Raw genomic sequence first — 21,266 nt, forward strand, 5'->3', positions numbered from 1 at the left:
GAATATAAATACTGCTCCGTAATCGCTGCGCCGCTGTGCTGTTTGCTAAAACGTCCAACTTGGGTGAACCCAGAAAAATCTTACCTCATCTATAAATCTCAAAAAGAAACAAATCAAACTGAAACTGTATTATTTCACTATATGCAATATGAAACAACTTCCTCTCCTTTTCCCTTTTTCCCGAGCTATAAAAACATATTTAAGAGTTACTGAAAAGATACTCTAGCAAAATTTTAAAAAAATTAAAGAAGCAAATGTCAAAACCTATATATTAGATGGAGAATACCAGAACAAGCTCCCATCCTATAATCACCTAGATCTAGCTTTGGAACCAAGTTTTATCTGAATCCTGGACTGACCTAGCTTCTTGAATTTGTGCATTTAAAAAAAAATTATCTGAGCTTTAGGCTTTTCCCATGTGAAATAAAGATAACATGTTTCCCACAATTATGAAGATTGAATCAAGTAACGTAAGGCATGAAGTTGCTTGCATTATTTGACACAAAGTAGTTATTTGTAAAATTTGGGTCAATATTTTCCTTTCTTTTCATGATGAAGGCACCTTTTCTGGCCAGAAGGGGATGCTGCATTTTGAACTGCAGATCTTGAGTTTTGATTTTTCCCTTAATTTACCAATTTACTTAACCTTTCTGAATAGATGTTAGCTATTTTTTAATGAAAATAAATTAGTTATCGTCTATGAAGAAATGTATAAAACTATATAATTTAAACTAAAATATTAAATATATATAAGGTATTATTATTTTTATGAATTCACACAGCTGAATAAAAAGTATAGACAAGGATAAGAACCAGATTTCTATGAATCTTTTCTTCAGAGAAGTGGAAAACTACACTGCTATCTTATTCTAGAATTGTGAGAATTTTCTCTCGTAGGTTTCTTCAAGGGCCTATTTATTGGAAGTGTCATAATAAATTACACGATGTCCTTAGAATGCACAGGTAAAGGATAGCACAGTGAAATTGGAATCCAGGATATTTGGTTTATATTTCAAATCAAGCTGTAATTTGTCTTTTCCTCTCTTGGTTCTCTTTCTACAGTGTGGGGTCTCTCTTTAGTTCTGGAAGTTGATATTGAGCATTTACCCCATGCCAGACTGCTTTTGTTACTGAAGATATAGGAAGAAGCCACCCTTGGAAAAATTAAGTCTTAGGCTCCATTACTTTTAAATAACAAATATTTTTGGAAATTTTTAGGACCTTCTCCCGGTAGATAATAAAAGCAAACTGAGGATGAGGATGTATCCCTCAACACTGATATAAATCCTTGAAGTTCTTTTTTCTAATGAAGTGACATTCCTATTGAAATGTATAGTTTTATATGCATAAAAATTAGGTGATCACTAAGGGAAAATAATTTGCAAAATCTAATTTAATTCATTTAATAAAACCATAAACCTAAGAAAATAAAGGATGCCAAGGAAAAAAGAAGATATACACCAACCAATAAAAGGTTTCATTTCCTACTAAGAAAAAAAATAGTGCTCAGTAATATTTGAAAAGAGAACGAGGCCGATTCATTTTGATCCTATGGCAATACTTTGAAGCCTACTTTTTAACCTAGTCTCTTTTACATTTCCAGATGCTATGAAAGGCAATGTATGCAGAAAGCAACACCAGTGGGGATTTGAGTATTTCATTTTCCCGACTGTAGTGATGATTTAGATCTTACTTTTTCTGAAAGCATCTTTAAAGAATTCTTCAAGCTGTCTGGAGAATGCTGGCTTGCAGAATTAAGCAGTAGGTCTGCATGGGTTGCTACGAGGGGTTGTAGTTGATTGATGTTGCTGAGAACTTCTTTTGCTTTGGCTGTGTTTTCAGGTGAATAGTAAATAAACTGGTACCCAGTACTGCAACAACAAAGATAAAGGTAAGTTATACAAAGAGCAAAAAGAATTTGTAGCTTCTAAAAGAGTTTGGTAAATGATAAACAGAACTTCAGGTACCACTATTTCCTACTAAACAGATAAGAACTGTTGTGACACATTTTTATAATGCCCTAGCAATTTTTACCTAAGATGATGAAGATACCTTTTTAGACTCTAGGTAAAGCTTCATAAAGAATATGAAGATTCTATATATGTCAAGTATTAGTATTAAAATTAGTATTAATATTAATTTCTAATGAACTTGAGGCTATATGAAAGTATGAGCTTTTATATTCAAGCCAATTTCAATTTAAATCCTGGCTTACCACTTACTACCTTGGGCAGCCTTCTGCTTTCTCTCCAGGAAAGTGAAAATAATCATCCAAACAATTCTATGAGTTGGGTATGATCAGAGATCATTCAGACAAAATGCCTAAAATAGTGGCTGGCAGAAGTAAGCACCCAATACCTACTACCTATAGTTTCCCGCCTGATACTGGGTGAGAAGTTGGAGAGGGAAAATTAGCCACAAAATGAGGAGAAAATAAATGAATACTAAGTGGGAATATGGTGAATTTTATTGGATAGGGAAAGGACACTTAGAGCATAAAAATTCCATTATGTTGTTTTATCATAATCCTTTCTGTTTCTTGTCGTTTTCCATTTGATTTATAAAGAAATATCAAACAGATTTTTAACTGAAGAAGTCTTGGCTTTTATAATCATCTAAGAATGGATTAAGCACATCATGGAAGCAGAGATTCCTTGGAGTGAAGGAATCTTCACCCAGTTTCACTGGGAGAGATGAAGGGCACATTCCAGCAGAAAAGTAGTTAAACAGCATCACACCAGCCAGGAGAGAGGAGGGAGGTCAGGGCGCAAACACAGCCTGGTACACCCTTGCTCATTTCCCATTACCCCCAACTGTTGCTGCAGTTTTTCACAAAACCTTGAAGCCTATGTTGAATATTTATTGAATGGCTCCCTTACATAATTCCATGTCTCATTCTGAAAAGTCAGAAACCACTAAAAAAAAATGAACATCTAGGAAGCATTCTCTGTCCTCTTCTTGTTACATTAATGATTTTTCAGGGGAAATTATCAGAATCTTTAAGGAGACGATACTCTATTGTAAAGATGTAATGAATATTCTATCTAGTCGAGTCTATACATTTTGCAAAATTATTAAAAGAAATGACCACAAATACTTGGGCTATTCAGAAGTTAGGACAAGAAGTCCATGAGGGCTGCAGGTTTATAAAGGCTAAGAAATAACATTGCTAGTTTGTGACGCCCTTTCAAAGATTTCTTCTCAATTTTTTACTCGCAGACTTTTAAATGTCAGAACTGAGAGCTTCAAAGAAAACTTACCTTAAGTACTTATTATATACACTTCATTGCAAATTAAAGCAAATGAAAAATAACAATTGAGTGGAGGAAAACAATAGTCCCTGCCTATTACTTATGTCTCTTTCTGGTTTCATTGTGCGGATGAAACTGAAGATCTCACGTGGGAGTGTACTAAGGCTTTAGTAAGTCAAATAACTCTGTTACTTTGCAAAGACAATGACTACCCAAAGATATAGAGGCATCACTGGGGTGGAGAGCATGATCAATCCCCAGCAGCTCCAAGGGCAGAGAGTAGGACCAACTACACACCCAACACAGGACTGTGTGTAGTAGCTGGTTTGTGGTCCCTCCTCACTGGTCTGCTCTTGTGTCAGTAGAGTTTGCCTCCTGGTGTCATCTCAGTGACACTGACAGGGCTCTCACAGCTCATCCCTCAGAAGCTAGGATGCTCACGGCCATGTGTGGTCTCCATCTCTCTTGTCACACGACTCCTAGTGCTGAGCCTCTCTCTCATACCCTCACTCCCATTTCCTTCCAGCTGCTTCACTACTGCCTTCTGAAATGCCTATGTCTATTATCTTTTCTGCATATTTCTTACTCTGCAAATTCCCTTAATGTCTCCATTCCATTTGATTCTAATACATCTATTTCCAAAAGTTATTTTTTGCATGTTGTTTACTTAGTTTAATGGAGCTTGAATTTTAGTGGTCAGAAGATTGACTTGGGGATGAGCACAGGGCCTATGTGTTCAATGAAAAAAATGCAGACTCCTTGGCAAGACTGAGAAATTCTGCTTCAGCAGGCTGCAGCATTTGTAATTAGCACTGACCAGATCTGCTACAGGTGGACAACAGAGCATTTTTAAGGACACCTGCTGCCAGCGGTTTGACTCTGAGATCCCCTCTGACTCTCTGATCGTGCTATACAACACCTCTGATAAATGTTCTCCGTAAGCTATTCTGATTTTCTTAGTACCTTTTACAAAGCTACTTTTATATTCCATCTTTATATTCAGCACACATTCCTTTAGTTCTCTTCTCATTACCAGAGTTTCTGTCTTAAACTTTTTCATCATTGTTTCTCTCCTAAGACACTGCCAATCCTCCCCCAAGACACTCTTTAATCACAGCCATGGGAGGTAACCCTAACTCCTCCCTCTTGCTGCTCTGCTCAGTCTGTCTTTTACGGAGCAGAGTTATGGAGCAGGCATTGGTGGTTCTTTTAACGATGAGCATCTCACCTCATAAGGTTGAAAGATTCATTTTCCACGATAAAAACCAATGTTGGTGTCCAGGATGAAATAGTATAGTATAGAGAAAAAATATCGCTACTCACAAAATACTTTTAAGTCTACATAAATTTCATCTACCTCTTCAGTACCTTACTCTTTAAACATGTCGTATATTTTAACAGCTATAGCTTCTTAAATGGAAAGTTATAAGTATAATTTAATTATATAGATAAAAAGAATATAGCTAAACTCTATTTTATAGTGATATGAAATTTAAACTGAATCCAAACACTTGAGTCAACTATCAATCAGACAAAACTCGAAGAAAGACAAAATATTTGCTTGAACACATAACCTGTTATAGGATATAAATAATACTGCAAATCGTAGAAGATGAAAATTGAGATTAGTTTCATAAAATTTTTCTATTTATCAGATATGAATTGAAAAATAAATATGTAATATGTAATAATTAAAATAATTTAATGTATTACATTTAATATTAATTTAATTTAAGGCACACACACATACACACACCCCATCCTCATGTTTGTATGTTGTAACTAGGTAGGTCCTATCACGGAGAGATAAAAGATAAATCACATAGCAAAACAGTTACATTCATATTCACAAACTCTAATTGCTAACTAAAACACAGTTAAAACAAGGACTTGCATATTCCCAAGTGTATATTCTGCCTGAGCCCCTTTTTGCTCTTCCTATTTCCCCATCCTCAGAGCAGGCCTGCCCAGGAATCAGTTCTTGGGCACCTCCTTTTTTATGTATGTGTCCCTTCTAAGTACTCTTTAATCTCATGATTTACATACCTGTTATGCTAATGCTACCCAAATTTACATCTCTAGCCTTGACCTTTTCCCTGAACTCCAATTAAAGTAAAAGCTCTCCTTGCGACAGCTCCAATGTCGCCTGTCCCAGCCTGAGCTCTTGATCTGCTCCCCTTCTCCACAACCAGCACCTTCCACACCCTTCCCCATTTTAGTTTATGGCAAGTCTATTTGATTTGGCCTATGAATCTTCTCTTCTTCTTCTACTTTTTGTCCACTTTTTCAGAGAATCCTTTTTTCTTCAAAATATACCCAGAATCCAATCTCATATTTCCATACTTACTGACACCATCCTGGTGTAAACCACCAGCATTTTCTACTGCTAGTATTATTGAAAAATGGGTCCCCCCCCCACCTTTGTATTCATACTTGTTTTTTGAGAAATAAATACTACCCTGAGACATTGAACTCTAGACTTACGCTTAGGGTTTGAAGAGAATGGAGGGTAGGCAAATAAGAGTTCAATAAGCCAGCTCTTCCTCAGCTCTTCCTCAGCTCCCGACCATGAGCCCTGGGGATCCACTCTGTTTCTTCCCTTCCCTGCTCCATTGCTACCGCTACTCCTTAATCTATTTTCTCAACCAAGCTCCTTCTTTGGACAGTGGAGTTATGGGAAAATATAGATGAAAGATGATGAACAGGCAAGGAGAGAAAGGGAAGAAAAAAGCTATAGGAGAAGGGGATTTAGATTGATGAGTTTAGGAAAACATGCTTTAGAGAAGTGTATCTCTTCTGCTGTGGCAGAATTAAATCTCCAGAGGAAAAAAATCTAATGACGATTTTCACTTATTTCTTTACATTTCAAACACTACTTGTAAAAAAAATAAAAATAAAAAGCCGTCTCTTAAATCCAGAGGGAGAAATAGAAATGCCCTCAGTTCTAACTGAAAAGAAAACCATGTGGATAACAAAAGAAAATTTACACCTTAGTGCACTTAAATATACCCTCCTGGTTTCACAGGGCTTAACAACATGCCTCACGGTATTGTAGAAGGTAAAAGCATACCACTCTGCTTTCCCTCATGCTTCCTTTCCATTTTCTGCTAGAAGTAAGACTCGAAAAAAAGACTTCAAAAGAAAATAGTATTTTTTTTAACCTCCTGTGAAGGCTTAAATTGATATTTGTCTTTAAAACTACTCTTGTTGAAAAACATTTTGGTTTTGTGAACATTTTAGAATTAGAGTGTTCTAACCAAAATATGATTCTGGCATTTATTAGCTCTGTGATGAATGATGCTAATTAAGTGGCGAAAACCTAACATTCATTTCTGTTCGATATGCCACCTTTAAGGAAATCTGTCTTTTTGGGTCTGACCCTGGTGGCTTCTACTATCCTAATTTTCAGTTTGCAAGTTCCTACCTGTACTTTCTTGACCATTAAGCTCTGTCTTTGATGTATATTGTTTCTTTAGCCCTATTCTTTAATAAAAATTTTCCAGGTACCATTCGATGACCTTTAAATAAAGCCCAATATGTTTTCATTTCCTTCCATGGCCTATTCCCATTTTACCCTGAATTCACTTGCCCTGATTTCCTTTGCCAGCTTCCAAGGTCTGGTTAGTTCTATTTCTGCCTAGTTTGGTTTCTGGCATTTCCAGGCTTACTTCTCTGCCTGTGTGAGGTGTGATGGAGTAATGGCCACAGCAGCTCCCCAATTCTCTCCAACCTCAAATCTTTTCCATTCCATCCTGAACTTTATCCACTGATGTACCTAATCAAAGCATATGGTAAGAAAAGTACAAGAGTGAAAACAATGCCCAAATACACTGCAAAGGTAAATGTTCCTGTGACTGCAAACAGGTATGACAGACCTTTTTGGAGTTGTTGAAATGTCCTCAAACGGAATGATGTTGATGACTGTACAACTCTGCAAATTTACTAAAACTTATTGAGTCATTGTATACTTCTAATGGTCATTTTATGCTATGCAAACTACATCATAATAGATCTCTTTTTTTAAAAGGCAGGGCTTAAGTTCATATTTATCTTTCAGTTATATAGTCCATGCTTAAACTTTATTTTTCTTTAAAACTACTCTTGAAAAAATGTTGGTTTCATGAAAATTTTATAATCACTGTGATCTGATCAAACTATGATCCTCCCACTTATTAACTAATGACTATAATTTTATAATCAAAATACAGAAAATTAGAAAGTATATTTATGAGTCATTTTTTATGTTAAATTTGACATTTTTAAGAGAATCCCTCAGAAGGCCAATATTGTATACTGGATTTTATATGAACTACTGAATCTCCTAATTTATCAATATATTAGCTAATAATTAGTGGGTATACATTATGGGTCTGGCATTATTCTAAGTATTTTTCAGGGAATTTATTATTTAATTTTGACAACATCCCTCTGAGGAACAAATATTGATCCATTTTACAGATGTAGAAATTGAAGCCTGGGTAGGTTAAGTCACTTGGCATGGATCGTACAGCTAGTGAAGATGACAGAACCAGGTTCAAACCCAGGGCTTTATTATAACACAGTTTGAACTCCTAATTATATTTTACCATCTCTTGAATATAGTACTGACCCATTTTAAATTTGGAAAAATTATAAAGCCATAACTGATACGGGAAACATCTTTAAGTTAATAACATAATGATGAGTAGAGCTTATAAATATTAAAATAAAATTGAAAAGTTCTCATCTTCTAATTAAAACACAGCTCATTACAGAAGATATATGCCTCTATTTTATAACACAGATTAAAGAAATAATTTGAGAATCATTTCATAGTAAATTACTTTCAACAAATATTTAACGACTACTGCAGTGTCAATGAAAAGGAAAGTGGAAAGCTAGAGGCAGCTAGTTAATCAGAAACATAATGGATTGCAGGTGATGATGCCTGCCCACTAAATGCTATATAGAGGAGAAGAAAAAGGGAAAACCCTTTTTATCCTAATCTTCTCTTAAGACCTTGCAAATGGAAGGCTCCAGCTTCTTCATGTATGTAAATACTCTGAAGGTAGCCAGGTGTCAGGGCTTGCTTACTAGGGTGCCAGAGGTCTTACAGAGCACAGAGTGGATGTAAGCCATGTAAAGAGATGTCACATTGCATCCAGCTTTTCTAGGTACTTTGTGGTTACAGACATTTTTTTCAGGGACTAGTTTCCTTATTTGCTGGAAGTTTCCATACTTGCTGGAAGTAAAAGTTGCAAAGACAACCAAAAATTTAAAAAAAAGGAAAGAAGGAAGGGGAAGGGAGGAAGGGAGGGAAAGGAAGAGACAGAAAACAAAGCTATTCTAAAAGGAATAGAACTATCTGTATTTATCTGTACCACTTTAAATAAACAAGTTAACTTTTCCAAGACATTCACTGATATGTTCAGATTGATGTCATCTGTATATGTATACATAGAGTGTACCCAAGAAAAGTATATACATATTTTAAGAAAGGAAAAAACTATTAAATTCATAATACTCAAGTCACCTTTGACTTCCGCAAATATATGAGGTGCTTAATGTGACTTATATTCATCTTTTGTTATTAGTATATATTGAGTATTATAATTTTAATACAGTTTTTTTCCTTTCTTAAAATGTGTAATAAGCCGGGTGCAGAGGCTCACAACTGTAATCTCAGCACTCTGGGAGGCTGAGGTGGGTTGGGATTGCTTGAGCTTAAGAGTTTGAGACCAGCCTCAGCAAGAGTGAGACCTCATATCTTAAAAAAAAAACAAAAAACAGCCAGGTGTGTGGCAGGTGCCTGTAGTCCCAGCTACTCAGGAGGTTGAGGCAAGAGAATCACTTTAGCCCAAGAGTTTGAGGTTGCTGTGAGTTATGATGCCACAGCACTCTCCTGGGGCTGACAAAATGAGACTATCTCAAACAAACAAAGTGTATACTTTTGGCACTGTGTGTGAGAGAGAGAGAGAGGGTAGGGGAAGAAAGAGAGACAGAGAGGGAGGGAGAGGGAGAAAGAGTGTGTATATATATATATAATTTAATGCTTTCTTTTATGTACATTTTTATATACCTCTTTACATACCTCATAATCCATAATACATAATTGAAATGACTACATAGTGTTCTACTGTCATGATGCAGAATAATTTGCTTATTCATTTATTCAAGAAGCTTATAATATTTTACTATTATAAATAGCAATCTCTGAACATCTCTGAAAATTTTACTTTTATTTTTATTGTGGGCATATTCCTTAAAAAGTGCTATTCCTAGGGTGCATTTGAGAGTGCTGTCTGTAGAAAACTGGTAAGGCTAAATTCTTAAAAATTATTTTTACTGACTACTCTACAGAGAAATTTTAGACCCATAAAATAGTAACTGACTGAGTGAAAATCACATCAATTCATGTTTTTTTTTAATAGCACAGATAAAGTAATTTACTTTTAAAATTATATTCTCATAAAGACTCAGAAGAAGTTGAGGGACCAACCATATTTTATTTCTCTGGTGGTTAGCAAAACCAATTCCGAGAAAGATCTTCCATAAGCTAACACTGTTCATTTATTAAGAGGATGTGTTTTATATTGAATATCTTCTGACCTCCTGATTTAAATGATTATGAAAGAAGAACTTGAGCCTGAGGATAGAAGTCTAATTTTCTTTCCCTCACTCTGTCATTGGCTGTATGGGTGATTCATTCTTTGGTCCTCAGTATCCCTATCAATAACGTAAATATGGAAATTCATGATTCTTTGTAAATTTTAAGGCTTACAATTTTGCATTCTTTAATGCAAAAAAAGCACAAACTTGACAAAATGATTTCCCTATTCCCCAGAAGGTCTCTTTTTATTGAATACAGCAAAGACAACTGATCTGGTGAAGACATACGTAGTGAAAATGAGATGGAGTCAGGCAGGCTAGGAGGGACTTGACACAGCACAGCTGGTCTGGTCAGTTTAGGTCCTGCCTGACCTCCCCCGCCCACAATTCATACTGTGTTGTAAATTTAACTCACACCCTAAAGATATCTATCTTAAGTAGTTTAGGCAGATTAAGAGAATAACTTTTAAATTAGGATGTTATAATAGGTCACTAAATTATGCTGATTATTATTTAAAATAAGGGTTAATGTGGTCTTTAAACTTTAATATATAAAACTATAATTTTGGAAATAAAAGAATAGAACAGTCTTAGAGAAACTACTCTCACTGTTCTCCAAAATCCTGGCCTTCTGACAAATAAAATTTGGTGGACCTATCCCCTCTCTGCATATTAGCTAACAGTAACAGGCGGCCCAGGCCCTCTTCCTCTGGTAACACTTATGGGCAATTAAAACTAATGGTTTATTGCCTATATTCCCTTTCCCAGTTATATGAACCTGTCCACTCTCCTTCAAGCCCTCATCCAGTTGAATTTAAATTCTATTACATGTTCTCTTTCAAATCTGCAGTTCCACAGCTACCTGTTTTCACTATCACTATTACAATAACCTAATTGCTTACCCTTCTTCAGTTTACTCCATAGTGTCACTGAAAATGCATGAATGTCGATCATGCATTTTGTCGATCGATTATGTCGATTGACATAATCATGTCGATCTTCAGCTAAAACCTCATCATCAGTAGAGTCCCCTAGCCTGTAAGATGAATTGGCAGGATCTGATATAGCACCTAAGTGTCCTTAAGATTTAGCCTGTCCGCTGCCCAGATTTATATCCCTTCAAACTCACACGCATCGTACAAGTTATTCCATGTTGTTGGAGTTTACAAGCCAAGGTTCAGTGACAGCATGCCCACATGCTAGGTGTGTAGGGGAGTCTTCCTTGTTATCTCTAAATTCTTATCTCCGACTGCTAACACACAAACACACAACCCAAACAATTGCCAAGCTCTCCTAAATACCTCTGTAATCAGGTAACCTGTGCTGACATCCTAAGCCGCGTCATCTTCTTCTCTGACGAAATCACCATAGTAACCTACTACTGCAAGCCTCCTGAGAGGAAGAGGATGTTGGAATCATTCAGGCAAAGTCCTATCTAATAAAGACTTTTCAATAACACTATCTCATGTCACACATTCCACTTATCTTATTTTTCCATGATATAATGCTACGTGTGTAGTATTTTAGTTAGTAATTTTACCAAAACAATTGTAGGTTCTAGAGTTAGCTTTTCTTAAAGCTTCGAAAAATATGGCATTTTTAGTTTTCTGGCAATTTGTTTAGATAACTTTATTTTCCTCGCTATGCTTCCTTGGGAATGATAGATATTAAACAGACTAACAGGGAGCTTTAAAAATATTTTGGAAATCCCGCAGTGTTTAACTTGAGTATAGAAGTTCTTCCTTGGAGCCAATGCGTACTAGCTGAGACCATATATCGTGTTGTGGCTTAAAATACTGTTTCAGTTAACAGTGAAGAAGACCTGTAACTTCTGATTTATGGAAAATAAATCTTCAAATCATATAATCTTTTCATATTTAGTTTTTTAAGGAAGCAGGGAAAAGGTTTTATTTTGTCATTTGCTTAGTAGATTTAACATTTTAAATCTTTATTTTCCCATCGACTAACTTTTTTCTTCTGATATACATGTTAAATATATAGCAATACTTCTAGTATGCAGCAAACCAAAGAGCAAGAAGTTCCGGGGCTTTCTGCACTCCCACACTAAGACTGGTTGTGTGCTTTGCCATTTTCAGACACTGCTCTCTGCACCACATTTATTATTATTAAAAATTTTGAAATTTTTTAGCAAACATATGGTCATTTACCATTAAACAGGTTATTTTCATTAAAAGAAATGTAATTTTTAAAAATTCTGAGCTGTCATATTTTATATAATGCTTCTTGCCTAAATATCAGATCATATTTTGCCTTACATACTTGTGGGCAGGTTCTGGAAAGAATGAAACCAACTTGTAAATGTTAAAGTCGCCATTGCATTACTAATATGGAATCAGGTCTTAAGTTGGCTATTTTCATAAAAATTGTCATCTATCTTCTCTTAGAAGACATAAAAACATATTTTCCCTTCCTAGTGAGGTACAAGTAAGCACCAACATTCTAATACTTGCCAACGGCTGCTTTTAAAGCCTGTTAGACATTTTCTACAAGGGTCCCTGTGTTTCTGCTTCTGTTTCCTGATTCTGCAAAAAGTCCTTATGTATCTGTTACTTAGTTCAGTCACACTGATAACTTCAGGCAGAGTAATTTGTGCTTCCCTTTACCTACAGCAGGCAATTCTTTTACTTCATTCACTCACCCCCACATTCTTGTTCATTCAACAAACACTCACCAAGGTAGTTCCTGGGGATACTGTGATTATACCTAACAGTCTGTCTTAGAGCACATACAGTTGAGAGCAGTGTTTTTCAATCTTTTTTATCTCGTGGCACATGTGAACCTATAGTTCAACTTCCATGGCACACTGTAATTATTATGTTGATTTAAGAAAAGAGTAAAAAAAAAAAGAAATATACTTACTGTGCTTTGAACTTCTTTTGAAAATAATTTAATTAATGATCTTTAAAAACTTTTGTGGTACATCTAAGGCCACAGCACACAGCTTGAAAATTATTGGTTTAGAGGGATGTCTGTACACTTGGTGTCTTAAAGCAGAAGAGGCCTAGCGAAGGGGTCAGAGAAGCTTTACGAGCAGAAGTGATTCTAAATTAAGATCCCAGGTGGTGAAGAAGCTCTCTAAGGTTCACCACAGAGAGTTGTGTGAGATGAGGAGGCTGAAGAAGAAAGAGAGCCAGATCACATAGGTACAAAGGATGCATTTTTGATATTTTCCTCTGGGTTGAGAGGCTGCTAAGAAGTGGCTTATATTATAAAATCAAAATATTAAATATTTGCTTTTGGAACTATTGTCCAAAAAAGATGAGCAAAATTGAATGAATGAGAGCCAGCATGGAAGGAGGAATGATTGAAAGCTTTGGCAATGGAACACTTAACCTGGAGCAGTTCTATGGGTTAAGATCATCCTAACCTATACATCATTATTGAAATGATGAACTTCCAAAGAAATAAAAAGGCAGAACATACTTAATAATTTTTTTAAGTGGAAGAAAAAGAAGAAGAGTTATCCAGGATTTCCAGTTTTCTACATTGAATAGATGAGTGGACAGTAGTGCTTTTTAAAGAGAGAGCCCCCGAAAGAAGTAAATTTGAAGATAGAAGTGTAAAATGGCTTAATCTGTTCATCTTGAGATATCAGTAGGGTGGTGCTACCTGCTAGATAGTTACAAAAATACATCTGGACCTCATGAGCCATGCCTGGACTTAACACAGGGTACTTTCTGAAGCTCACTGCTCAAGACTCACTGGGAAGTTAAATATACAGGATGCAATTTAATTGCACATGAACTTTATGTCTATATTATGTGTATTATTACAACATTTTTAGAAGGCATATCTCTAAAATATAATCACCTCTTAACTAAGGAATTCCACTTTCTTAATGGAAATTCTTCTTAATTTCTAGGAATTCTTCCTAAGTTTAATATAGTTACAGTTATTTAAGTGCAAGAAGAAACACTTTCAAGAAGTGTTTCAAGAAGAAACACTCATAAGTTTGCAGAGATGTATGATAAAAATGTATGAAATGCAAGCACAATTCTAAATGACCACATTAGTGTATTTGTTAAATAATTATGCTACATCCCATCAACAAAACCCTACTCAGCTTTTAAAAAGAATAAAATCTACATGTCCTAAAGTGAGAAATTGCCAAAACATTTTTGAGTGAAAATATATTTGTTTATGCATTTTATACATTACAGCTAATTTCAATTAATAAAACCAGCCAGACATGGTGGTACATGCCTATTGTCCCAGCTACTTGGGAAGCTAAGCCAGAAGGATCCCTTGATCCCAAGAGGGTAAGGTTACAGTGAGCTGTGATGAGGCCACTGCACTTCAGCATGGGCAACAGAGCAAGACCTTGCCTCAAAAAAATAAAATAAAACAAAACAAAAAACAACCTCATCATAAACTATTTAATTAAAAGCATTTTATTTTCTTCCTCTCCCAAACTATAAACTTGGGATATCTAATTAAAAGATAACAGTCATTACTTCTTAAACATTTGGTGTTGTATATACAAGGATATGCATATAGAGAAGACCACTTGAAAAAGAAAAACCTGGTAATGGGATGGTAGGATCAAAAGGAAGGTTTACTTTTAGCTCTTTTAGGATTCCAGGTATCTATCCAGAAGAAATAAAATCATTTTATCATAAGGACATTTGCACTAGAATTTTCCCTATAGCTCAATTCACAATTACCAAGATGTGGATTCAACCCAAGTGCCCATCAAATCATGAATGGATTGATAAACTGTGGTATATGCATACCATGGAATACTATTCAGCCATACAAAAGATGAAGACTTTACATCCTTTGTACTAACCTGGATGGAGCTGAACAACAGTCTTCTTAGTAAGGTATCACAGAATGGAAAAGCAAGTGATCCAATGCATGCCATACTAATATGAAATGAATAGAGAAACACCCATATGTCTACATAAAAAAAAAAAAAATTAAATTCAAGTGGGGAGGAGAGGCAGGAAAGGGGAGAAAGGAAGAGGGTGGGGATTTAGTATGCTCTCACTTAGTGGGTACAATGTAAGGGTTGTCAGCACACCCCTGTGTGAAGAGCTTAACTACAACTTGAACTTTACCTAACAAATATAAACAATGTAACCTAATCATTTGTACCCTCATACTAATCTGAAATCAAAAAGAAAAAAGATCTCTGGTGCACACTTTTTGCAGACCTAGCTTTGTACTTGCTAAAATACGAACTAAGCTGAGACTGAGAGTAGCCAACACGGCACTAACTCACAGGAGGAAGATAATATACACCCAAAGGATGAAATTATAATTAACATGGACAATTTAATTACCCATCTTCTTCAAAATAACATACTGTCAGCTACTGAACATAGTTTCATAAACAAAAAGGGGGGATTGATGGAAGCTTTTATTTAACTTATACTTATTTCCATAGTGCCTGTGTAATTTTACTTTACTTTTTAAGCGAAAATTTTGTGACAGAAATTGTTTTTTTCAAAAGAAAAAAGAAAGCTATATTTGAAAGTAAATAAGAGGCGAATTTTAACTATAGCCTCTGGGGCTGATATTTTATATAGATTAGTTTGGGAGTGTTGGGCATGACTTCCCAAGAAAACACTTCGTTAAAAATAGAAAGCACGGTGGTCAGGTAGATCACTGATACCAGGCACAAGTCAATGTTTGATGTTTCAGGTGAATGCGTGGGTTACCATCCTGACTTTGGTCTTTGAAAAAATATACGTATTAGGGTTTTAGTTTTCTAGAAATGTCTCAAGTACGCAGCATGAAAACCTCTCTACTATGTTTGATGTTTTCTTTTTTTGCATGTTACACAAGCCCACCAAGTTTTCCCAGATAAAATTCCGATAGCTTCAATTTCACATTTGGTTCCCTTTTGCGAAGCTCTAATGAGTTCAGGATTCTCCAAACAAAAATTTCCAGGGACTGAGTTGTAATAGTTTTCTTTACTCAACAAGTATTTCTTTACTTAGATTTTCTTTTCTCCTGGTACCTAATTGAGATTCTACAGAGTTTTCAAGTTCAAATTCATCTGTGTAGCTATTTCTGTTTCTATTTTCCATACCCTACATTTGACTTCCCATAGAACTGTTCACTTACAACTATTGGTGGTTCTCAACCCTGGCTACCCGTTAGAGTTACCTGGGAAGCTAATAAAGTATACCAATGCCTGGGCCCTATTGTCAAAGACTGACTTAATTTGCCTGGGGTGACGTCTTATACATAAAATGTTTTAAAGCTCCAAAGGTGATTCTAATGTACAGACAAGACTGAGATCCCCTGTTATATATAATATTCATCTGTTACATTATGTTTATTTGTGAATATTTTTCTCCTACTGGAGTTTTTAGTCCTTTAAGGCAGAGACCGTGTCTGATTTATATATGACCTCTAATGCCTGTTGTCTTTGATCTGTGGAACTCATATATACAGAAGTGCTCTGTGGGACACTCCAAACAATCCAGAATTCAAGACCACCATCTCTTACTCAAGAACACAACCTATTACAAAAATAGCAGAAAAGGGCGGCGCCTGTGGCTCAGCGGGTAGGGTGCCGGCCCCATATGCCGAGGGTGGCGGGTTCAAACCCAGCCCCAGCCAAACTGCAATAAAAAAAAAAAAAAAAATAGCTGGGCGTTGTGGCGGGCGCCTGTAGTCCCAGCTACTTGAGAATTGCCCAGTCAAGAGAATTGCCTAAGCCCAAGGATTTGGAGGTTGCTGTGAGCTGTGTGACGCCACGGCACTCTACCAAGGGCGATAAAGTGAGACTCTGTCTCTACTAAAAAAAAATAGCAGAAAAGACAAGAACCCTGATACTCTATAACTGTGCCCTAAAAAGGCTATAAAAGAAGTAAAAATAAAAATATTAGAGAAGAAAATCAAATCAATTCGAGAAATAATGAAGGAATAATTATAAGGGTGATGTCTTAGGATGGACAATGTATGGGGTTTCTTTCCCTCAGACCTTGCAGGAATGAATGGAATTTTGAATAGGATTGTATAGATGGGTTTTGATAGAAAGAAATAGAAAATAGTAGGGAGATGAGGAGAGGAGAATTTCTTTTAAAAGAGAAGACTGAAGAAAAGGAAAATGTGGAAATGAGTGGCGCCCATTCAGGAAATAGTTTATATAGCATTAAGAAACAACTATAGAAGTGGGTGATGAAGGTAGAAAGCAGGTGGAGTCCTGAATGCCCAATGAATTAAGTGTGGATTCCTTCAATGTCTCTGAGCACAGGCGTAACACAGTCACATACTGTGTGCTTTGGGAAGATTACCCTTTTCCTAATTATATTGTAGCTTTTAGAGAGCATGTTTATGTGGTCTGAATTGCATGATAGCAAGGTTTTCATACACTAAAATCCTTTTTGTTATGTGGTCAATATATCTGTCCCAAAAGAGATCATCAAGGAACAGAAATACAAATGACATCTGTTCTCAGACAACGATATTTTATTGACTTAGTTGAGGAAAAAAAAAAAAAGATGAAGGTGAAATAGTACCATGGCTGTGGTGGGGCCTCTCCAAACCTGGCCTGATAGACTTGGCTGTCTTTTGGGAGTCTTCTTTGAAAAGAAAGAAGAGGCAGAGAGAATTTCCTTCACTTAAGGTGATTTTCTGTCCTGAAAAATTACTCCAACCTAAAGTCCAAGTTACTCATTTTATACAGATTTACATTAACATTGATTGGCAGAGAAAGTATTGTCATGGTATGACACCTCTTTAGGCATTACATCTCTGCAACTCGTCAGCCCTTAACTGAAGGCTGAGACCATGCTCACCTGTCTGTGGCTTCAGCAAGCCATCTTTGTCCCCTACTACTGCTCCACACTAAACCATTTTTTCATTTCTTTTATATTTTTCATTGTATTTTATAAATAAAGTCAACATTCAATAAAGCAGCAGGACAGACAGCTTTGGATAAAAAATCCAAAGCATTCAATGTTTACAAGCACCGAACACGTTTTTCTCTTAATTTTAAATTTGATCTAAGAGTTGTCTGAATGTGTACGTGTTAATACATAACATTCCAATGAGAGTGAAGAATAGAGAAGGATTCATCCATTCATATAGATATTTAAAACAAGAAATATTACTCAAGGCCAGGCAGGGTGGCGCATGCCTATAATCCTAGCACTTCAGGAGGCTGAGGCAGGAATATCACATGAGTCCAGCAATTTGAGACCAGCCAAGGCAAGAATGAGAACTAGCCCTATCTCTAAAAAAGTAGAAAAATTGGCCAGGGATGGTGACACGCACTTGCAGTCCCAGCTACTCAAGACACGGAGGCAGGAGAGGGTCTTGAGCCCAGGAGTTTGAGACTGCAGTGAGCTATGACGATGCCACAGCACTTTACCCTGGGCAACAGAGTGAACCCTATCTCAAAATAAAAATAAAAATAAAAAAAGAATTATTACTCAGGGTCTAACCACAGAACTCAATATTTTCTTTGCCAGTGTCATATAGTGCTATTTTATTAAATTACAGAGTTAGGTTCCATGTTTCACATACTGATACTTATATGTTTAAATAGATTCAGGGTGCCCCGTGGAGAGCTTTGAGTCTTCTAATTGTGCTATGCACTTTAAAATTTAATTGAGAAAAAATAGATTAAGTCAATTCTCAAGGTAGAAACATAACAATTCCAGACAGGATAGAATAAACAAATCTATTTAACTTCTCCAGCTAATAATAATAAAACACTCTAGACAAAATATATATGTCATCTACCTAGTGACTCTAACAGGTAGAGGAAAGATATATTGGTTAGGGAACACAGGACTTAAGAAATGATGTGACAGGGAGTTTCAAGGGCTTTTTCTTGACTCTCGTATGTCCCAACCTGGGTACCAGAGAAGGTCCACCATAGTAGCACCAAATAAAAGCCAAAGAATTGGGAAAAGAAATAGCCTAACATAACACAAACCTTTAATTATACTAAAAAGCTCTAGGAGTGAATATCACCAAAAAAAGTGCCCCTCCCCCACTAAAAAATGGTGCAGGTAAGAGGTCAGTGAGAAGACCCTCCAGCCCCCTCTGTAGAACCTATGGACAGAAACCTGTCTTCTACGTTCCTAGAGACAGCACTCCTTCCCCATGGGCACTGTGGTTTGAATGGACTTCAAGCTCCCATAAAGTAAGTAGAAGATGCCCGTCCCCTGCAGAGGCTGAGATTGGACTCTGACTTCCATTCTTCACTGCAATAATGAAGCAATACAACCCCCTTCTACAGCAGAAAGGTTTCAGTAACCCAAGGGAGTTTCTCTGTGGCGATGCAATAGTTCTGCGTGCTGTTTATGGTGATAAATGCCCTAATCTACACATGGGACACAAATTTCATAGAACTATAAACCCTCCCACCAAAGTCCAAACAAAAGACACCCCCCAAAACTAGAGAAATCAGAACAAGAGCTCAAACTGAGTTAATGATATTAACTCAAAGTCTTTTTCTTTAAAAGAAATTATATATGCATTGGTAAGTTCATATCCATATGTGAGAGGATATCAATTATTTAATTCTAACATCCTTTAAATGCTTCCTTTCTGAATATCTGAGCATCAGAAAATAAATTTTATATGTTATAAATGTGGTAAAACTTTGAGAAAATTTCTGGTTTTGACACTCAACATAGATTTTCTAATACTATCACTGTGACAAATGAAGGAGCTCTGGAAATTCCAACCTGAAAAATGACTCCTTCCTATAAAAAGCACTTTGAATTAAAGGCCTTTAAAAATCAGCAGGGCTTCTACTCTTATCTGCATAAACAAATGGACCCATCAAAGAATAATCCACTTACCTTCTCCTTTTTGTCATCTCAATATATTGCCTGAAAAAGACCAAAAATGCAACCAGACCTGGCCCAAATCATTTTAAATATAATACCTGTCTCTCAGGTTAATTCACAAGTCAATCTGTTCATTCTTCCCATTACCTGTATTCCTCATCTCCCCCTCCTTGCTAAAAGGATGATATAAAAACAACTGGATCCCACTGGGATATGGGATAATCACTCCATGATTCTTTCTCCATGCACACAGTCCATAAACATCTTCCTCTTATTAATTTGCTTTAACTGTGAGTTGATCTTTCAGCGAACTTTCAGGGGAAAAGTGAAGTTTCCCCCAATGCTAAAGAATGACTATTTTCCCTAACTTTCAAAATCTGGGTTCTTAATCTAAGAAGAGTAAGTACTTGAAAAGTTATTCCTCTTGCCTGGGTAATGCTCTTTATGATTTATTCATGAGCGTGGCATAGCCAGAGCCCAACTGGATGGGTTGTGGGGGAGGAGAATAAACTTCTGATGCAAAAGCTTTATAGGGCAAAATTTTAAAGCAGGCAATAACAAAAGCTGGAGAAAGGACATATTAAAACTATAAGAATAATGACAATACTTTGGTTTTTGTGTCATGCCCTTTCCCTAAAGAACAGAAGGGCTTCTCATTTAATCTTATCACTTAATATAGAATTCTGTACTGATGTCTTTTTCAAAGGGAGTAACTAACTGGCAGGGTATGTGCACTATCTCAGGCCAGAGTGGGAATCAAGAAGAGTCAAAAACTAGGATTCATGTTCTGCATTAAGTACCTTGGGCTCCATAGTTAAGACTGTTTCTAGCTGAATCTCCATCTGAATGCCATTCCTTTGAGGGAGCAATGGTTGATACTAGAGTATTCCCTGGGAAGCCTGGCTTCCAAGAAAATTCCTTGTTGGCACAGGTCTACTCAATACGCAACACACTGGAGCCTTCTGGTTACTTTAATTTAATTTCCTCTCAAGTACTTTTGAGAGATTCAACCACATTATGTTACAGAATGGGCTGGAGAAGTCAAGGACTATTCACTGTGATGGGCCAACCATCTTTATCCTAAACTTGTACATAGACTTCCCCAAAGAGAAGATAACATTAATGGATTGTGTGCTTTCCTCCCATCTATACTTACTTTCTTCTTTCTGTTTCAAATCTATGAAGTAGTTTCCGAAGACCTCCATTTTTAAATCCCTGAAAATGGGCAGCTGGGGCTCCCACAGTGATGACATCGTAGAGAGCATCTGGAATACGAACAGACAAGGATGTGAACACCTCCCATTTATCTCCGGCAGCATGCTGCTTGCATTGAAGCATACCTACTGTGGGAAGTATGAGAAATTATTCTGTTTAATTTCTGCAGGAATAGCTATGAACTCGCATCTCATGGGGGCAAGAGGAGCTAATCAATCTCTCTAAAAGCCACCTGTGCACCCAAACAAGATATAATATTTCCCTGATTTATGACTACATCTTAATTATATGCTGTAGTGTAGAACAGTATGTTCTCTCAATTCTTCTATATACTTACTGAGATAACACGTTAATTGCTCTTTTGTGTATTTTACTTTATTGAGTTTTGCATCATTTAATTTGCAATCATATTGAAATTCAACAATAATGA

At 36.3% G+C, this 21,266-nt stretch overlaps 1 protein-coding gene across 5 annotated transcripts in view; it reads right to left on the bottom strand.

Moving 5' to 3' along the window:
- Positions 1 to 21,266, bottom strand: part of INPP4B (inositol polyphosphate-4-phosphatase type II B) — an 881,338-nt gene that overhangs the window by 137,296 nt on the left and 722,776 nt on the right. For all 5 annotated transcript variants that reach the window (XM_053582182.1, XM_053582180.1, XM_053582181.1 and 2 more), the window contains 2 exons: positions 20,778 to 20,886; positions 1,694 to 1,871 (listed from right to left, as the gene is read on the bottom strand). In XM_053582182.1, coding sequence (XP_053438157.1) covers positions 1,694 to 1,871; positions 20,778 to 20,886 — 287 coding nt within the window. The remainder of the gene's footprint in view (positions 1 to 1,693; positions 1,872 to 20,777; positions 20,887 to 21,266) is intronic.

Source organism: Nycticebus coucang, chromosome 1 (genome assembly GCF_027406575.1).
Source record: "Nycticebus coucang isolate mNycCou1 chromosome 1, mNycCou1.pri, whole genome shotgun sequence".
In the NCBI taxonomy this organism is placed as follows: Eukaryota; Metazoa; Chordata; class Mammalia; order Primates; family Lorisidae; genus Nycticebus; species Nycticebus coucang.